Source organism: Muscardinus avellanarius (genome assembly GCF_963383645.1).
Source record: "Muscardinus avellanarius genome assembly, chromosome: 7".
NCBI lineage: Eukaryota > Metazoa > Chordata > Mammalia > Rodentia > Gliridae > Muscardinus > Muscardinus avellanarius.
Window position 1 is genome coordinate 4,643,102 of NC_137793.1, and position 19,623 is coordinate 4,662,724.

The 19,623-nt window shown below is 50.5% G+C and overlaps 1 protein-coding gene across 1 annotated transcript in view; it reads right to left on the reverse strand.

The window, feature by feature from the left end:
* FAT2 (FAT atypical cadherin 2) overlaps positions 1–19,623 on the reverse strand; it is a gene marked incomplete at both ends in the record, with an annotated part of 64,048 nt that overhangs the window by 34,923 nt on the left and 9,502 nt on the right. Inside the window, 8 exons of the mRNA XM_080698299.1 lie at positions 64–260; positions 2,481–6,539; positions 10,119–10,329; positions 11,146–11,427; positions 12,878–13,017; positions 15,302–15,512; positions 16,381–16,692; positions 18,290–18,348. Of these exons, the coding sequence (XP_080554425.1) occupies positions 64–260; positions 2,481–6,539; positions 10,119–10,329; positions 11,146–11,427; positions 12,878–13,017; positions 15,302–15,512; positions 16,381–16,692; positions 18,290–18,348 (5,471 nt within the window). The remainder of the gene's footprint in view (positions 1–63; positions 261–2,480; positions 6,540–10,118; positions 10,330–11,145; positions 11,428–12,877; positions 13,018–15,301; positions 15,513–16,380; positions 16,693–18,289; positions 18,349–19,623) is intronic.

Below are 19,623 nucleotides of genomic sequence, written 5' to 3' on the forward strand. Positions count from 1 at the left end.
CTTCTGCCTGCCCTCCTTCTACCCTCTTGTCTCCGCTGCCTGCTCCAGCCGCCCAGGTCTCACCTGTGAGCACTGCGGGCTGTGGTCATTGATGTCCAGGACAACGACCTCCACGGGGACCGAAGCCTGGAACTTGCCGTCCGACGCCGTGACTCTGAGGGAGTACTTGGCCATGAGCTCGCGGTCCAGGCTCTGCCTTGTGGAGATCCTCCATTCATCCCCGACTTGGTCGATGGCAAACTGGCCCAGGGGGTCTCCCTCTGAAAAGAAGGGGTGCAGCTTTCAGATGCCAGGCAATGGCAGCCAGCCAGGCTTGTGCCCCCGGTGGCTGTGCCCCTGCCACTTCTTTTAGGATTGTTAAAAGTTTCTTCCCGTAACCAGGGACCCACGATTCTACACTGAGTCTGTTTGGGGGAGTTATGAAACGTCTTCAAACTTTAAAGTCCCTCTGCTAAATGAAATGATCGTACCAGAAGCACCACTCCAAAGCGGTGGCTGCCGGGAGGTGTCTGACTTGGTGACTTGACAGGCACTGGGGGAAGTTAACGGGAAGCAGATTCCAGTTCTACACGAGAACTGTCTTCTGTCCGCCGGGCATGGTGACACATGCCGGTAATTCCTACTTGGGAGGCTGAGACAAGAGGATTGCAGGTTCCAGGCAGCCTCAGCAACTTAGCGAGGTCCTGTTTCTTCTTCTTTTCTTTTCTTTCTTTTCCTTTTTGCGTACTGAGGATGGAACCCAGGGGCATTGTACATCCGAGCTACACCCCCAGCCTCCAGCCCTATTTTTTATTCTTTATTTTTGAAACAGGGTCTCACTGAGTTGCAGAGGGCCTCACTAAGTAGCTGAGGCTGTCCACGAACTGCAATCCTCCAGTCTCAGCCTCCCAATTACTGGGATTACAAGGGTGCACCACCACACTGGGCTTGAGGCCATTTCAAAATAAAATTATTAAATAGGGCTGGGAGTGTGGCTTAGAGGCAGAATGCCCCTGGATTTAATCCCCAGTACTATATATAATATATATAAATATAATAAATATATAAAAATATATACATATATATTTATATATAAATATAATATATATATAAAATAAATATAATATATATATTTAAATGTCTTCTGCCTATAGCTCTTCCACAGTGGAGGGGTGGGAAGTGAACTGAGGCTTTATTATACAGCTAATGCCGCAGACCAAGCCAAGGGGCGGGGAAGTGTTAACCTAACACTTAAGTCCCAGCACTGACACCCATCACTGGCAAGGGTGCGGAAAGATGGTTTCCACTCTGAGATTCTAAGAGTCCCAACTTCCAAGATTCAGCTCTTCCAAGAATTGACTGTATATTGACATATTATTCTCTCTCTTTTTTTTTTTTGGTGGTACTGGGGGTGGAACCCAGAGGCTTTCTACCTCCGGGCTATACTCCCAAACCCATTTTATATTTTATTTGGAAACAGGGTCTCACTAAGTTGCTGAGATCCTCACTCAGTAGCTGAGGCTGGCTTCGAACCTGCGCCATCCTCCTGTCTCAGCCTCCCAAGCGCGGGGATGACAAGTGCGCACCACCACCTCCGGCAACATATTGTTCTCTTAATCAGTGGTAAGACTTTTGCAAGTGTCTGTGATTCCAAGATGGTAAGATTCCTTTTTTCTAAGGTCCTTTATTTCACACAGCTTGGGTCCTGCCTGCCTCTGGAGCCTACGGTTCTTGGAACCTGGGACTGAGTCACGCTTCAGGGGACAGCTGGACTAGCAGGAGCGGCCATGTGGGGACGGCTCTGAATGAGGATGCCCTCTCACGCCGCCGTTTGCCTGGTTTTGCTTTTGGATAAGCACTGGAAAAAATATCCAGTTCACGGAGGAAAGCAGTTTGTAGGGTACAGTTTGAATTCCAGCCCTAACACAAACTCAGGATAGACCTTGGTTGGGCTTCTCCTCTGACCTGGCCCTTGTGAGATGAGGGACTGGGCTGGATCGTATCTGAGCAAATGTCTTCATCCCTGGCACGCACATCCAGGGATTGGCTAGGAAGTATTTTCTACCACCCACCACTTGACCCGAGCAGGAGACTACGCTACAAAGAAAGTCACCTGACCGAATTTTCATGGCTCACACAACTACTGCTGGGCTCTCCTCCGTCCCTGAGAAGAAAGCTGGCAGTGGTTAGAGTCCGGCCCTTCTAATCCATCTCACCTAAAATAGTAAGGTCAGGAAATCGGCCTTGCAAAGTGCTTTCTAAGTTACAAGCAGAACCTCAGAGCTTGCTCCGGCGTATCTTACCAGCTTCCCTGTGAGGTGAAGGCGAACAGGCATGTCTAGTCTACAGACAGAACAACTGGGGACGAGGGATGAAGTGATGTGCCCAAGCTCACACCAAAACACGGCCGAGCCAGGACTTAAACCTGCGTCTTAGCACACCTCTCGCTGGACTTTTCTCAAGGCCCCCTAGTGCCGCCAAGCCAAGGCAGGTGTCCTTACCCGTGATGTAACAGGTGACCTGTCTGTTCTGCTCAGAGACGTCAGCATCTAGGGTCTTCAGCGTGACCACCAGCTCACCGGGCTCGCCGTTCTCCACCACAGACCCCCTGTAGTCCCCAGAAGCGAACCGAGGGGCGTTGTCATTCTCGTCGGTGATGGAGACCTCGACCAGGGCCTGAGAAGACAGCTGGACGGTCTGCCCGTGGTCGTAGGCCACCACGTGGAATCGATAGGTCTGGCGGGTCTCGCAGTCGAGTTCCTGGAGCGTGGTGACCCAGCCACTCTCGCTGTCCACGGCAAAGAGCTCGTGGACGTTGCTGCCCGGCTCCACCGCCAGCCTGTAGCTCACCTGGCCATCACTCCCGGTGTCCTCGTCGTTGGCGGTCACCTGAATGACCGTGGTCCCCCCTGGCATATTCTCAGTGAGGAAAGCCTTGTATGGGTCGGCTTCAAACACGGGCCGGTTGTCATTGACATCTTTCACTTGGATATTGACAGAGACCAAGGACACCAGCTCGGTGTCCTCGTGGGGACAATGTGCCATGAGGTCAATCTGGTACCACTTGGTGGACTCGTGGTCCAAGGCCTTCCTCACCTTTAGGACCCCTGTGTTTTGGTCCAAAGAGAAGATGCCATCTTTGTTGCTTTCTGGCGTGGTACCCTGTACGAGACTGTAGATGACTGGGTCCTGAGCTGCCGTTGCCTTCACAAAACCGATTTCAGAACCTTCTGGAAGGTCTTCTGAAGCAGAGAACGTATACAGAGGTTCAGAAAACTGGGGCAAGGAGACTTCGTTGGGAACCACCTGAAGTCTCACAGGCACCTCAGAGTCCCAGTGCGGAGGGCCCCCGTCTTGGGCTTTGATTTTGAAGTCAACGGCCCTGTTTTCCAGTCCCACCAGGCTCTCTTTCACCTTGACCACACCAGTGGTTGGGTTGACTTCAATGACCTCCTCGGCCAGGTCCTCCATCGAGTCCACGGAGTAGGTGACGTCCGCGTTCCGGCCTTCATCTGCGTCGTAAGCCAGCACCTGGATGACGGGCGAGTCTTTGGTGACGTTGGACAGTATGGACAGGGTGTACTCGGAGGCTTTGAACTGGGGGGCGTTATCATTCTCATCTGTAAGGATGATCTTCACAGTGCAGAAGGCCACTCTTCCTCCCCCGTCCCGAGCCATCACCTTGATGGCGGTGACTCGTTCCGTGGAATTTTCCCGATCCAATTTCTGCAGCGTGGTGATCTGGCCGCCGGGGCTGATGGAGAACTTCTCACCTGCGAGTTTATTGATGATCGTGTAATCCACAGTGCCGTAGGGACCACTGTCTTTGTCGATGGCCAGCAACTCAATGACCTTGGTTCCCACCCTTGCATTCTCTGCTAATTCTGCCTCATAAACGTGCTGCTGGAACTCTGGGCTGTACCTGTTCGCATTTGTAGTGTTGATATACACGGGCACAGTTGCTCGGAAGACCCCGTCCGAGGCACCTACCCTCAGGTTGTAAGACGAGTCCAGTTGCTTTTTGCAAAGGTTGAACATAGAAATGATCCCTGATGAGCTGTTGATGGAAAACTGTCGGTCCTGATTACCAGAAAGAATCAGATACTCCAGACGGGAGGCGTCCCTGCTGTCAGGGTCAAGAGCTTGGACTTTCAGCACCAGGTGTCCGCAGGTTGCTAGCTCGCTGACGTTGGCTTCATACTGAGGCTGTCTGAACTCGGGGGGATTGTCGTTGATATCGGACACGTTGACAACCACAAGGGTTTCACCGGTGAGCGGGGGATCGCCTCTATCCATGGCCCTGACCTTCACGTGAAAGTGTTGTTGGGCTTCGTAGTCCAGCTCTCGAACTGTGAACATCTCCCCTGTGCTCCCGTTGATCTGGAAGAATTTGGAAACATCCGAGCCGTCCTCCACTATCTGATAGGAGATGTCACGGTTCTTCCCCGAGTCTTGGTCTGAAGCCAAGAGCTGGATCACGGGGGTCTGAGCAGGCAAGCCTTCTGAGACCGACGTGGTGTAGACCAACTGGGGAAAAGTCGGAGGGTTGTCATTGACGTCTTCCACCAGCACTTCCACTGTAGCTTCAGAAAATGAGCCCAGAGCTGTGTCTGTGGCCCTGACTGTGAACACGTGTTTGGCCTTAGACTCATAGTCCAAAGGTCCTGTCACTGTCAGGACCCCGGTCTTAAAGTCGGTGGTGAACAGCGTCAGGGGCTCTTCCTCCACAATGTTGTAGATGAGCCTGAGCCCCTCTGGACTGCGGGCCTGGGTGTGGAGAATCGGGGTGTACAGTGTGATGTTCTCAGGCACTCTGATTTTATAGTAAGGACTCTGAAACAGCGGGTTGGATTTATTTCTCACGGTGACAAGCACGTCTTCCTCCGTCTGGAGAGATGGGGTCCCTCCATCCCGAGCAATGACTCTGAGGCGATACTTATTTAAAGCTTGATAATCGAAGGGTTTCTTGAGTGATATGTCCCCAACATAGGGGTCAATTCGGAAATACGTGTACTCCTCTGCGAATGTATATGTGACTGTCCCGTTTGCCCCCAAGTCCTCGTCAGTGGCCGAGACCTGAACGAGGACGTCCCCTGGCTCCGTGCCATCTTGGATGATGGTGTAATAGGGCAGATGCTTAAACTCAGGGGGGTTGTCATTGACATCCTCAACGGAGACTCTGACCAGAGCCTGAGCCACTCGCTGAGGGACCCGATCGTCCCTGACTTCAACTGCCACCTCGTAAGTGTCCCGCTGCTCCCGGTCGAAGGCCACGCCTCTTGTTCGCAGCACGCCGGCTGACCTGACCATCTGAAACAACTCTGTGCCATTCAACAGGAAGTAGGAGAGGGTGTCATTCCAGTGATTGCCCTGGACGCCGAGAATCATCAGGGCCGTGCTGTCCTGCAAGTTCTCTGGCACCCTTGCCCGATAGACATCCTGATCAAACTGTAAACTGTGATCGAGCACTTGGGTCGAAGAAATTTTTACCAGCGCAGTGTCTTGATACAGGCCATCGGAGGCCCTAATGGTGAGCTTCCGGGAGAGACCCAGGATAGTGGGCTTCAGCACAGATATTCGACCTGTGACGGGATGGATGGAGACGGCTTCATCGGCATTGCCAGTTTTGATGCTGTAAGTGACTTCGGAGTCATCGTCACTGGCCTGGACCACGAGCAGCTCCATGCCCGGGTGGATGGGTCCCATGACCGCTACTTCGTATATCTGCTCTGCGAACCTAGGCGGACAGTCATTGACATCTCGGACGTGGACGATGACCTTGGCGGGCCTGGGTGCGAATAAGATGGGGCTCCCTTGGTCGTGGACATAGACGCTGAACTGGAAAGTGGGCGTGCTCTCGTAATCCATCTCCGAGACGATGCTTAGGGTTCCCATGCTGGGATCAATCTTGAAGAACTTCGAGGCCTCTGGCTCCAGGATTTTATACACCAGCAAGGAATTAGCTTCCTCATCGCTGTCCGAGGCGTGGACCACGAGGGGCTCGTTGTCCTCGTCCATGACCATGCTGTGCAGGGGGGCCGCTTCGCTAATCTGGCCCACGAACGTTGGCTTTCGGAGTGTGGGTGCGTTGTCGTTGTTGTCAATGATGTAAACGAGCACCAGGGTGTCAGCAAACGCGCCCGCCATATTGCTGCCTCGGATTTTCAGCTGGTAAGCAGAGATTTTTTCGTGGTCTAGCTTCTTCTGGGTGGAAATGAGGCCGGTATAGGAATTCATCGAGAACACCCCGTCCTTGTTCCCTTCTCTTAACTCATAGGTGACTGCAGAGGAGCTTGTAGCAGAGACGAGGGCGATTGGGGAGCCAGTGGGGATGGCTTCCGGGATCTCTACGAAGTGCTCGGCTTTTGAGAAGATGGGTGCGCTGCTCTCTGAGGGGTGGACGTGAATGGTCACTGTGGCCAGGTCGTGCCACTGTGGGGAGCCTTGATCCTCTGCCTTCACCGTCAAGGTGTGCCGGGCGTGGCTTGACCGATCAAGCTGCTGGGCTACGGTGACGATGCCCAGTAGGGCGTCGATGTTGAAGAACCCTTCACTGTTCCCTAAAATGGAAGACAAGACAAGCTGAGGTCTACCGCCCCCTCAGGAGGGGCCAACTACACAAGGCGGGAAACTGCTGGCACCTCGGATTTAGTGTGATATATCGTACAGGGCAAATATGTACTCTACACAATTCTTAATGTGGCACACACAGTAGGCGCTTTGTAGATGGTGCTCCGGTTTTTACTAAGTCCCTGAGACACAACTGAAGCTGTCAACAAATGCTGTAGCAGGTCTTTGAAGCCAAGAAAGAAGACTGAGACTCTGCAGGAAAAGTAGACTCCATCCTGGATTTCAGGGGTGGCTTTTGTGGGAAAGGTTTCAGTGACATTTCAAGCCACCCTTTCTGTAGCTTCTAATAGCTTTATAAAGGGTACTTTAAAAGCTGAAACTGTCAATACAGAGCCAGAAACTGTCAGAACTGATAGGGACTTCAAAAATCACCTGGTCTATTCCCTTAATAATCTTTAGTGGGAAAATCCCTCTCCAGGTCAGGTCAGGAGTAAGTGGCAAGAGATGGGAGGGACGGACTGGGTAGAGCACGGTGATTTTTTTTTTTTTTTTTTTTGGTGTTGGGGGTGCTGAGGATTCTAACTACAAGCTACACTGCTGGCTCTTTTTATTTGTTTCTTTCTTTTTTTTTTTTGAAACAGAATCTTGCTGGGTTGCTTAGAGTTTTTCTAAATTCCTAAGGCCTTGAACCTGCAATCCTCCTGCCTCAGCCTCCCGAGTCCTGGGACTACACTCACTGACGCCTCCTCCGTTCCCACCCCCTCCCCCTCCCTCCTCTCATCCCTGAGCTCAGCGCAGTGGCTGGCTTCGTCCCCCTCCCACCTCCCCCAGCCCCTCCCTCACTCCATAAGGGCTCCCCTCTTGTCTGGAACCCCTCCTGTGCCCAATTTCTCCTGAACTTCCATGTGTGACGGAGAACATTCAACCTTCCATCTATTGTGACTGGCTAACCTCACTCATACTGTTCTCCAGATCCATCCATTTCACCTCAAACGACACAATTCTGTTCTTCTTTATGGCTGGGTAGAATTCTACTCTGCGTATAGCTCATGATTTCGTAATCCATTAATCTGTTGATAGACATCTTGGCTGGCTCCACAGTTTAGCGCTTATATGAATGGCACAGCTATAAACATAATCGTGTGCTACTATGGTAATCTGGTTTCAATTCTTTTGGCTACTTTAAAAAGAAAACCATTTATCACTTGCCAGAAATCGGAGGCTGCCATAAAAACGAGTCATTTAAAAAATCTTATTAAAATCTGTATTAAATCTAAACCTTGCTCAAGTATCTATTTTCTTTCATTGGTTAAAAAAAAAAAGAATAACAGGAGTTGGAGACCACTGAAGAGATTCTTGTACTCAATTTGTCAGGCTCTGCCCTCGATTTGATCAGGGAGCTTGGATGAGGATGGAAGAGGAGGTGAGCGATTTCTCCAAGTCCCATCCTACCTGGTGCCATGACGGAGCGGCTGACGGTCGCTCCCCACCTAGCACGCAGGGCTGGCCCCAGGGAATGGCGTGCTCACGTTTCTTAATCCCTTTATCACAGGGATGGAGATTTTATTATTTCAGTGGCAAAGCTAAGAGCTGAGTTTCATCAGAAAACCTTCTACCCATCTCTTGTACTCTTGGAAGGCCCTCTCCAACCGACTGCCGGGATGGTCTGTAGTCTGGACACCAAGCTCAGTCACTGGACAGTTTCCAGCCAGGCGTGGCGGCACGTGCCTGTTATCCTAGGACCCGGGAGGCTGTGAAAGGAGAAGGCCAGTGTCCAGGACAGACTCTGCAAGGAGCAAGGCTCTCGGCCACTTAGTGAGACCCTATTCCAAAATAAAAAAACAAACGGGCTGCGGGTATAGCTTAGAGGCAGAATGCCACTGAGTTCATTCCCTAGTACTGAAAGGGAAAAAAAGAACTTGGTTTCCATAAGTGGAGAACAGATTTAGTGTGGCTCTACTAAAAGTAGCTAAACTAAACTGGGCATGGTGGTGCACGCCTATAATACCAGTACTTGGGAGGCTGAGACAGGAGGATCACAGGCTTGAGGCCACCTCAACAACTTAGTGAGACCCTTAGCTGAGATAGGCGGGTCGCAAGTTCAAGACCAACCTCAGCAACACAGTGAGATTCACAGCAACCTAGCAAGACCTTATTTAAAAAACTCAAAAGAGCCGGGCGTGGTGGTGCAGGCTTGTCATCCCCGCGCTTGGGAGGCGGAGACAGGAGGATCGCGCAGGTTCGAAGCCAGCCGCGCGCGCTGGCTTAGGAGACCCTGTTTCCAAACGAAAATGTAAAAATAGGTCTGGGAGTGTAGCCCGGAGGTAGAAGGGCTTCCAGGAACCCCAGTACCACCAAATAATAATAATAATAATAAATAATAAATAAAATAAAATAAAAAGCTCAAAAGGACTGGGGCTGTAGTTCACAGGTAGGTAGAATGTTCCCGGGTTCAGTCCCCCAGTACCACACACAAAGATATGATTACACTTCATAAATCACAAAAATAAACAGCTAATGGCTGATGATTTGCATTCTTCTTATTCAGATGTGTATAGACTTTTTTTCATATAGCAACGATTCCTTCCAAAGAGAAAAATGTCAAAAGCTCTGGTTTCTTGAAGATGCAGTGAAGAAAGACTGCCCTGCGAGGGCAGAGGACAGCCGCGCTCATCTTCCCCTCCCGGAGCAGGCAGCTCTATGGAGTATTAGTTATTATTAAAGGTAATTATTATTATTAACTGTCATTAGCTACCCATTTAGAATCCACTACAAATTGTCATTAACAATTGGTTGGGTGCTGGATACCATCACTATTGTTATATTAACTACTTATAATTAACACTTTTCGAAGATAGTAATAAGCCCTGGCATTTGTAGATTTTACAGTTTGCAACATGTATTAACGTAAGTTTTCTCTTTGAACCTTTCAGTTTTGACGTAATGAAAACCAAATAGCAGATACTGACTTATCAGGTGGCCTTAGCAGAAAATGAAACTGAATCCTAAAACTATACCACACGCCTAATAAAGCATTCGCCAGCGGCTCTTCTAATGCACATGCACGACGTCGTTACATTTTAAAATGTTGCTTTCTAAGTATTTTCTACATATCTGGTCACCGGTGGCAGTTTCTATTATGTATAAGTAAATCCTCCCATAATTCTTTTTGGGGGGAGGGTATGAAGGATTGAACTCAGGGGTATTCTACCTTTGAGCTAAACACCCAGTCCTTTGTAAACATTTTTTTTGTTTTGTTTTGAAACAGGGTCTCGATAGGTTGGTGAGAGCCTCAAGACATTGCTGAGGCTGGCTTTGAACCTGCAATCCTCCCGCCTCAGCCTCCCAGCGACTGGGGTTACGGGCATGCATCTGGGTAACTCGAGTAGTCCCTTTGTTTGGAAGTGCGTTCAGCTACGTCGTTGTAGTTCCAGGGAATGCTCTAGACGTGTCATTTGCCAAAAGCTAAAGATCTTGGTGCTAGATTAATCTGCAGATCCATGCCTCTCTCCTTCCTTTACTTCCAGAGCACCTGTGGCCCCCTCTGAAGTCTCGGGCAGGCCCCTCACCTTTCAGGAGGGAGTAGCGGACCTCAGCGCTGGCCCCGCGGTCGGCGTCCAGGGCTCGCACCTGCAGCAGCTCGGTGCCGGGGGCTACGGTGTCGGCGACCCGCGCCTCGTAGTGGAGCTGGGTGAAGCGAGGTGGGTGGAGATTTCCAGCCTGCACGTGAATGGTGATCCACACAAAGTTCCTCTTGATGGGCATCTCTTGGTCCCGGACCTGTGGAAGGGGAAGAAGCGGCGTTAGGTTAAGGCCAGTGAAAGCCACGTCCACTTGTAACGCGGCGTCTCTTTTTTTAGGTTCTGCTCCAGTCTATTTTTATATTCACAAATAAGTTTGTCAGCTAGTGATTATTCAGCTTAGCTGTTTTAATGGATAATCCCACTTTAGGAGGACGGCAGAAAGGCACAGAGGAGCAGTATTTGCCAGGTTAAGCCACAGGAGACTTTAGTCCTTTAAGATGTGCACACAGTGGGCTAGGAAAGATAAGTTACAGTCCAGTAAGTTTAGGTAGCACTGAATTCAGTGAAGTTGTAACAGTTTTCTTTGCTACAGACCTTCTGGAGTCTTCAATATACACTAATGTGTCCAGGGAAGGATAAATTAGTATATAAGAACCTGACAGAGCCAGTGCAGTGTTGCATGCCTATAATTGCAGTGCTAGGGTGACTAAGACAGGCAGTTGTGAGGATGTAGACCTGGGGAGGAGGATCCCAGGTTCAAGGCCAGCCTCGGCAAGTCGTGAGACCCTCATCAACACAGCAAGACCCTGCTTCAACTTAAAATAAAATAGGCTGGGGGTGTAGCTCAGAGGTAGAATGCCTCTGAGTTTGATCTCCAGTGCTACCAAAATGATAATAACAATAATATGAAGAAGAAAAAGAAGGAGGAGGAGGGGGAGAAGGAAAAGAGGAAGAAAAGGAGCAGGAGGAAGGAGAAAGAGGAGGAGGAGCAGGAGCTTCCACACGCCTCCAAGCCTGTCCACACGGTGCACCAGCCTGCGGGCCTCTCCATCCCGGGTCTTGGGTAGCTCACCATGACGGTCAGCGTGTGCTGGGAGGGCCCTGAGCCCAGGCCCAGTTTGCCCACGGTCACCAGGACGCCGCTGCTCGGGTCCAGCTGGAAGAGGCTGGTGCTCCCCGGGTCCTGGCTGCCTTGCAGGGTGTAGATGAGGCCCTTGCCGCTGTCCTGGTCTGTGGCCTGCACTCGGAGGAGCTCCACCCCAGGCAGCGTGTCCTGGGGCACTCTGACCTCATAATGAGCCTCTAGGAACTGAGGCCGGTGGTGGTTAATATTGGCAATCGTGAGGATGTAGACCTGGGGGGACAGAGAGAGAAGGGAGACCGTGAGGCGCACGGGGACAGGTCTGCGTCTCCACGCCGCACACAGCGCCGCGCGTGCGGCTGCTGTTCTGACTCAGTTAGTACTCACTGGACGAAAGACAGGATTTCAGGAGCATGAGGTTTTCAGATACCATGGGCCTTTTCTTTTCTCTTTTTTTCTTTTTTTAGGTCCCGGAGATTGAACCCAGGGGCATTCTGCCTCCGAGCTACACCCTCATTTTTCTATTTATTTTTATTATTTTTTATTTAGAAACAGGGTTTCGCTAAGTTGAGGGGGGCTTCACTAAGTAGCTGAGGCTGGCCGCAAACCTGTGATCCTCCTGTCTCAGCCTCCCAAGTCCTGGGATTACAAATATGTGCCACAATGCCCAGTGGGCCTTTTCTTCTCATGAAGAAAATGTTTTAAATCCCAACATATGAGGCAGATGAAAATATGGCTGCAGCTAGAGGGGGAATCTAGAGCCCCTCATTCCTCGTCCCACGGTAGCCCCTAGAGTGCTAATTCTGTAGTTAAAACTGCTCATTTAAAGCCGGGCATGGAGGCGCACGCCTATAATTCCAGTACCTGGGAGGCTAAGACAGTAGGGGTGTGGGTTTGAAGCCAGCCTCAGCGACTCAGTAAGGCTCATAATAACTTAGCAAGACCCTGTTTCCAAATTTAAAAAACAAAGATAAAATAGGGCTGGAGGTGTAGCTCAGAGGTAGAATGTCCCTGGGTTCCATCCCCAGCACCAATAAATAAATAAATAAAAGCCGGGCGTGGTGGCCCATGCTTGTAATCCCCTCGCTTGGGAGGCGGAGGCAGGAGGATCGCGCAGGTTCGAAGCCAGCCGCGCTGGCGTAAGAGACCCTGTTTCAAAAATATAAAATAGGTCTGGGAGTATAGCCCGGAGGTAGAAGGGCTTCCAGGAACCCCATTACCACCAATAAATAAATAAATAAAAATAAACTCATTTAGACAAATCTTTTCATTATAGAGACCCAGACCCATGATAGGCACAAAAATCTTTCAAGATCACGGAAGTAGAATTTGATTAGGTAAGGCTGGAGCTCAGAATTTTTTTGGGTGTGTGTGTGGCACTGGGAATTGAACGCAGGCATTCCATTCTACCTCTGAGCGAAACCCCCAGCCTGATTTTATTTCTTATTTGGAATCAGGGTTTCACTAAGTTGCAGAGGGCCTCGCTAAGTTGTTGAGGCTGGCCGCGAACCTGTGATCCTCCTGTCTGAGCACACACCCCGCCCCCCCCCCCCCGAGTACTGGGATGACAAGTGTGCGCCACCACACCTGGCTTGGGGCTCAGAATTTTGATTCCAAATTCAGCGTTCTCTAAGGCCCTTCGCCTCTGCACAAAGGCTTCGGTGGCTCGCTCCCACCCCAGGGGCCTCCCGCCCCTCTCAGCTCAGGGCGGCCTCCCTCTAACCTGGGTGATGATGGTGTGGAATCCATCTGTGACCTCCACGGTCAAGTTGTAGCTGGACCTTCTCCTCGTGTCCAGAGGCCTGGCCACGAGGATGCTGCCTGTGGTCTTCTCAATGTCAAAGTCCATGTCCTGGTCCCCACCTGGAGCGGGGCGGGGAGACACAGACAACCTCAGTGGCTTGGGCGGCACTAGCGTAGCTGGCTTCTGGTCATCAGATTCTAAGCCCGAGGAGAGACAGATGCCAACCCTGGCAGGAAGGACCATGGACAGTCAAGGGAGAATCCGATTCAGAGTTTCTAACACTCTTCAGAAACCGCAGGTGACGTGGGCGACGTCAGTTGGAGTTTATCCTCTCTGGAGTCGAAAGAGCTCTAATTGATCTCAGCACATTTTTATCAAGACCCGGAGAGTAATACAGAAAAAGGGCAAGCACGTAAGGCAGGCTGGAGGCTCCTCTGGGAAGACCAAAGTGTGCTGAGAGGTGCTTCTGCCTCTGGGACTGAGGGACACGGGAGCATGGGGCTCTTCTTCCTGGTTTCATATTAGTCAATACAAAACACCTGGAGTATTCCTTAGAAATCAGCTCTATTCACTAAGAGGGAACTGACTTAATAAGCTATGAGAATCCAAAATGTACGATTAAGTTATTTAAATGTCTCCTGAATAGAATTCTGTTTAGTAACGTGAAAATATGATCATATGCTTTCCCTAATATGTGAAAGCTAAGGAGAAATGGGTCATAGGAGGAACTCTAGGTGAAAAAGGAAATCCTATAGAGGAGCAAATAAGACGACCTAACTGAGGGGATGGGAGGAGGGAAGAAGGAAATTCTCTAAAACACAGGATATACTTAAACATAATGAGGTCAACCACTAAGCCAAGCAAGGGAAAGAGGGATGGGGAAGGAGGGTGGTGGGAATTGGGTAAGGGCTACCTGGGCGATGTGTGCATGTATGTCTACACAAGTTTTTATCCCATTATGATGTTTGAATATAATGCACCAATAAAAAATTTAAAAAAGAAAATATGATCATAATATCTTTTATTTAAGATATTATAATACTATAATGTTAACCATAATCCCATGGGATTATGCATGTGTATGTAAAAACACATCAAACAGTAAGAATAAATTATCTTGATTGGTGGGACTTAGAATAATTTTTATTTTACTTTCTGCATTCATTTGTGGATCTTTTTTTTTTACTATTTTATAGGGTACATGAATTAATTATTCATAAAGGGAAAAGTCAAACAATTAACAGAGCAGAGAAAATTGAGTGTAGTGGCCCACACCTGTAATCCCAATACTTGAGAGGCAGAGACAGGAAGATTGCAGGTTTGAGGCCAGCCTCAGCAATTTAGTGAGGCTCTCAGCAACTTAGCAAGATCCCATTTTCAAGTAAAATAAATAAATAAATAAAATAGGGTTGTGGGTATAGCTCAAAAGTAGAATGCCCCTGGGTTCAATCCCTAGCTCCACCACAAAAAAAGAAAAGAAAAGAGAAGAAAAATCATAAAATCAGAACTGGAAGTAAGACCAGGAGGTCAAACAACTGGGGCCAAGTGCATATCTTACCCTCTCTCTGAATCAGGCTAGAAATTCTGTAATGGGACTTGATTCACATGGTGCTGAAACTCTTAGGGATTTTCATCCTAAAATTTGTGAGTAGGTTTAAGAAAATCTATAAAAAAATTCTAAATTTGTATGCAAAGTTTACATTTGTGGGGGTACATTTCTGGGAAGAGGGTCTAAGCACTTATCAGATTCTGAAAGAGAGAGAGAGAGAGAGAGAGAGAGAGAGAGAGAGAGAGAGAGAGGGAGAGAGAGAGAGAGAGAGAGAGAGGGAAAGGAAGGAAGGAAAAGGAAGGCAGGAAGGCAGGAAGGCAGAATTTATAGACAGGAAATTAGAGGAGCCCATCAGAGCCTGGATCAGGTGCCTCTTAGAACAAGACGAGCCGGGGCTGGGGGCATAGCTCCATAACAGAGCACACGTCGCATGCATGAGGCCCTGGGTTTAATCGCCAGCACCAAACACAAGAATGAGCTGGGACTTAGGACCTACTCACTGAGCACAAACCCTGCGCACAGCTGGCCTCGGGCCCATAGTCAACAGAACCAGCTCTATACTCATTTTGCGCCTTCTCTTCTGGGTCTCCCTGGACCTTAGATCTGCCAGGCACTTGGAGTAACCAAGGCACTGCATGCACCTTGGCTGGGTGACCAGTAACACCACAGATGGTCTGCCCAAGATGGTGGCGACAATACAAAGAAATCCTGGATACTTCCCACCGTCCCCAGAGAACCAGGAAGGGTGGTCACCACGCAGGGCCAAGAGAGGGGCTGCCAAGGCACATGACCTTCAGAGGGACCAGAAGGACCGTACCCTGAGGACCGGAGCTGGTCCGCAAAGATGGCCTCACCTGAGATGCGGAACCAGAAGAGGCCGGGCCGGCCCTCCACGCTGATGACGCCCACCATGTGGTTCACGGCATCCGTCTCCATGACCGTGAAGCTGTAGTGGGGCTCATCAAAGGCCAGCGGTATGGAGGATGGCCGTGGCTGGGGGATCCACTCAATGTGCAGGCGGATACTCGTTGAGAGCGGTGGCTGCCCACTGTCTGTTGCCTTGATCTAGAAAAAAACCAGCATCCGCACTGAGCCACCGCTGAGCTGGCCTCTCAACAGCTAGCGGATTCATTCATTCATTCATTCATTCACCCATGCATTGCATATATGCGACCAGGCCATAAACAGGCATGATGCTAGCTGCTCTGGGCACAGTCGTGAACAGACATACAACCTGCGATCTGCGGCCTCTTGGTTAGTGACCAACCATAGACGCCACTGTGAACTTGAAGCCTCCTGTGTGCCAGGTAAACTGGACTTTACGTGGATAGCCCTTTTCACAAGCCGACAGCCACGACGACAGGCCAGGCTGCATTGAGATGTCCCTGTTCCCAGGTCTTGCGCTGAGGGCTTTGCGTGCACTATCTAATGCAATCCTCACAGAAGGCCCGGGAGAGGCTCTATTATCATCTCCCTTGTACATGAGGAAGCCTGGCTCAGCCTGGGGAATTTGCCCACTGGGTTCTATGCCTGGCCAGCAACAAGGCTGGGCTTGAAGTCAGGCCCTCTGAAGTCCTGGCCTCGGCACTTAATACCTTGGCTTCCTGCAAGAAAAATGTTCTTGTCCCCAGCTTACAGAGGATAGAGCAAAGGTTCAAAAGAGTTCGATGACTTGTCCAAGGTCACTAGGGTCAACACCCAGGCATGGCTTTATTTCAGAGTCCTTATCTAGAAAAACAGAGAGGATGCCCCAGGCCTTCTGCCCTCAAAGACCCAGGCCCATTGGTTAGAGTTGAGACTCCCGGTTTCTCTGGGAGAAGCGGGGAGAGGAGTACCATGTTCATCGTCACCCTACTGTCTCCTTCCTCCCGTAACCTCAAAGCAAACTCCTAGTCAGCTCTGCCGCTCCGGCATGCAGCCTCGTGTTGCTCACCGTCAGGATGTTGTATTCTCCGGCTGCGAAGGTGCCTCTGGATGACACCACGCCCGTGACCGGGTCGATGCCGAAGCCCTCCTCGTCACTCTCCTCGATGCTGTAGGTGACCCTGCCGTTGGGGCCCTCATCCGGGTCTGAGGCCACCAGCCTGTACACAGGCCCAGGGGACACCGGGCTGAGCCTCTCTGGAAGGCGGACATTGAAGAGCTTGTGGGAGAACGCTGGCGGATTGTCATTGACGTCCAAGACACATACCACGACCCTGGAGGTGGACCTTAGGGCCGGCTCTCCATTGTCCAGCACGGTCACCTGCAGACGGAATCAAGAGGGAGTGCCCACGTGGCCGGATGCAAAGTAATGCATGGGCATGTCTACCCGCCCAGTCCCACCACCGCCTTGACAGCAGGCAATATCAACTTTGTTCTCTGGCATGTGCTTATTATCATAACCTCGCCTACTTGGAACTCAGACCTTCGCCCACAGGAAAGCCAGCAGTAAAAGGAACCAGAGACAACTGGGAGAAGCCGAGATCAGAGTCTCCAGACTGAAGCAGGTGGTCCTCCCCCAGGAAGGCCCGTGGGCCACGTCTCCACAGCTGTTTGCTTGTTTGCTCGTAATTCTTAGCTGCTTGGCTCTCTGGGTCCCTTAAGCTACTGGAGGCAGAAGGTAATTTATGCAGGAATGAGTGGAACCTTTTGAGTTCCTGCTCAGTTCATTACTAATCAATCAGGGGTTTCTGCTCAGCTCTCACTTGAGACATTGCTAATCAATCGGTAGTTCCTGCTCACCAGAGCATCACCAGAATCCAGAGCTATTTGTGCAAGGGGGCATCGTCCTGTTGACGGCCCAAGAGCCTGGGATGAGAGACATCACCAATTGCGGTGGTTCGGGGCTTTTAAAGTATTGTAGCACTTAAAGGAAAACGTCCGTCACTCAACCGGGAACAATGCGTCAGTCCCTACAACCTGTAGGGGACATACAGCTATCGTTTACTGGTAATGTCCATTTCTTACAAAGGTAAAGAATGTGAGAGCCTGCAGGTATAGAAGGCAAAGTTCATTTCAATCTGCTGAGGCACGTGCTTCCCTCTTCTGGTGTTTATGAGACTAGAAGACGTGTGTATCTGCCATGTGGGAAATAGCTATATTTTCCACCAACATCTTTCTTTCTCTTTTGATTTAAACCCCTCCTGGTCATGGACTGAAGTGTCCATAAAAAAAGCATAGATCTACATAGACAAACGTTCTTATCTTGGCTCTGCTACTAACCTAGTGCTCTCTCTCCGGGCCAGGGGGATGCACTGGAAACTGGACCCCACAAGAATATAGCATTAAGGATTCTACTGCCCCTTCCTGCTCTCACTTCAGACATTACTAATCAACCTATCAGTGGGGCCTAATTGGCTCTTGCTCCAGACATTACTACTCAACCAATCAGTTGGGCCTGCTCAGGTCTCACTTCAGACATTACTAATCAACCAGGGGTTTCTGCTCAACTCTCACTTCAGACATTACTAATCAATCAAGCCGTGCTCAGCTCTTGCTTCAGACAGTACTAATCAGTCAATCAGTGGGACCTGCTCAGTTCATTACTAATCAATCAGAGATTTCTGCTCAGCTCTCACTTGAGACATTGCTAATCAGTAGTTCCTGCTCAGCTCTGGAACAGTTTTAGATTTCTTCCCTTGTCAGTACCAGAGAGCCAGCAAAGACCCGAGAATCTTCACCACCAACCGTAGCAAGACGCAGCTCAGGTATGTGGTCCTTCCCAAGCCTAGCGCTCTCCCCAGCTACAGAGCCAGAGGCACATGTGGCTCCAAGGCCAGCCTTGGTGCCACCCACGACCTCCAGCCTGGCCTCCTTCGGGAGGTTTTGAGTTAGCGACCGAGTCCACTGCCCTGACTCACCTCCAGGAGGTGCTCGTCCTTGGTCTCCCGGTCCAGCTGCCGGGCAGTAGAGAGGAGACCTGCGGAGAGACAGCAGCCGGGACACGTGAGCAGGGGGCGAGGTTGGGATCACCCCCAGAGGAACAAGTAATGTGCCAGTATTGGAAAATTGCTTCGGTATTGATTTCCAAGATGTCAGAGGCTGGGTGCTGTGCATATGCGCAGGTAGGGAGGGCGGCAGCTGTGACTCCTCAAGTCAAGCTCCCCCTCCCCTCTGCCCTGTGTCCCAATGTTCACCCACAGTAGGTCCTTTGGCCTCAAAACTATGTAGAGACAATTGCAAACCCTCAGATCTCCGTGACTCTGCCTGGCGCATTTCAGATAGCAAGGGCCTCACGCCTGGCGCTTAGAGGCCACGCTCAGCGCACTGGCTGTCATTCTTGCCCGTGTCTCCCTCCTATTCTTTGGGACCCAGAAAGGTGACCTCCGTGTGCTGCTTCAAAGCACACGCAGTCGATGGGCAACCAGTGCAGCCCAGCGCAACAGAGGCGAAAGCAGGGAGGTTAACCCCTGCGCTGAGTGAGTGCCCTGCCCAGAGAGAGGAGGCACCATCTGCCTAAGAAAGAAGTCTCTAGCCCGTTGCCTTGGTAACGCGGATACGAGCATACCCATAAGAAAACCGGATTTAAGGGCCGGGGTCAGAGGGGGCACAGTTCCATTTGGGGCTCCCCAGCGTGTCTGCCAGGCACGCTGCTTTTCTTCTCTTTCCTTTCTATTTCCTACTGACTTTGTAATAAGGATTTGTTTGGAGCTGCAGCTGAGCTATTAGTTTTAATTTCCTGGTTCAATTTAGTTTATTTGAGTGGAGGAAAAGAGCCCACAACACCGTTACAGAAGTAACATGTAGTGTTGAGGGGAAATGGCACGCTGGGCGAGGGACGGGGTAGTGAGGAGGAAGGAAGGAACAGCGCTAATGTGTAGGCTGAAACTCCCACCACATCCTCTTCCTCCTTGGGGCAGGGGTGACAAGCCAGAAACTCTGCAGCCAGCAGGGCGCCCGCAGCCCGCCAATCAGATGCCTGCCCCACCTTCGACTCTGTGTGATCACCTCGACCCACGGTTTGTTTGTTTATTTATTTATTTACTTATTTACTTATTTTGGTACCAGGGATGGAACCCAGGGGCATTCTACCTCCCAGCTATACCTTCAGCCCTAGTTTTTAGTCTTTTTATTTTTGAAACAGGGTCCCACTGAATTGCCAAGGGCCTCGGTAAGTAGCTGAGGCGATCCACGAACCGCGATCCTCCGGTCTCTGCCTCCTGAATGCTGGGATTACAAGCATCTGCCACCACGC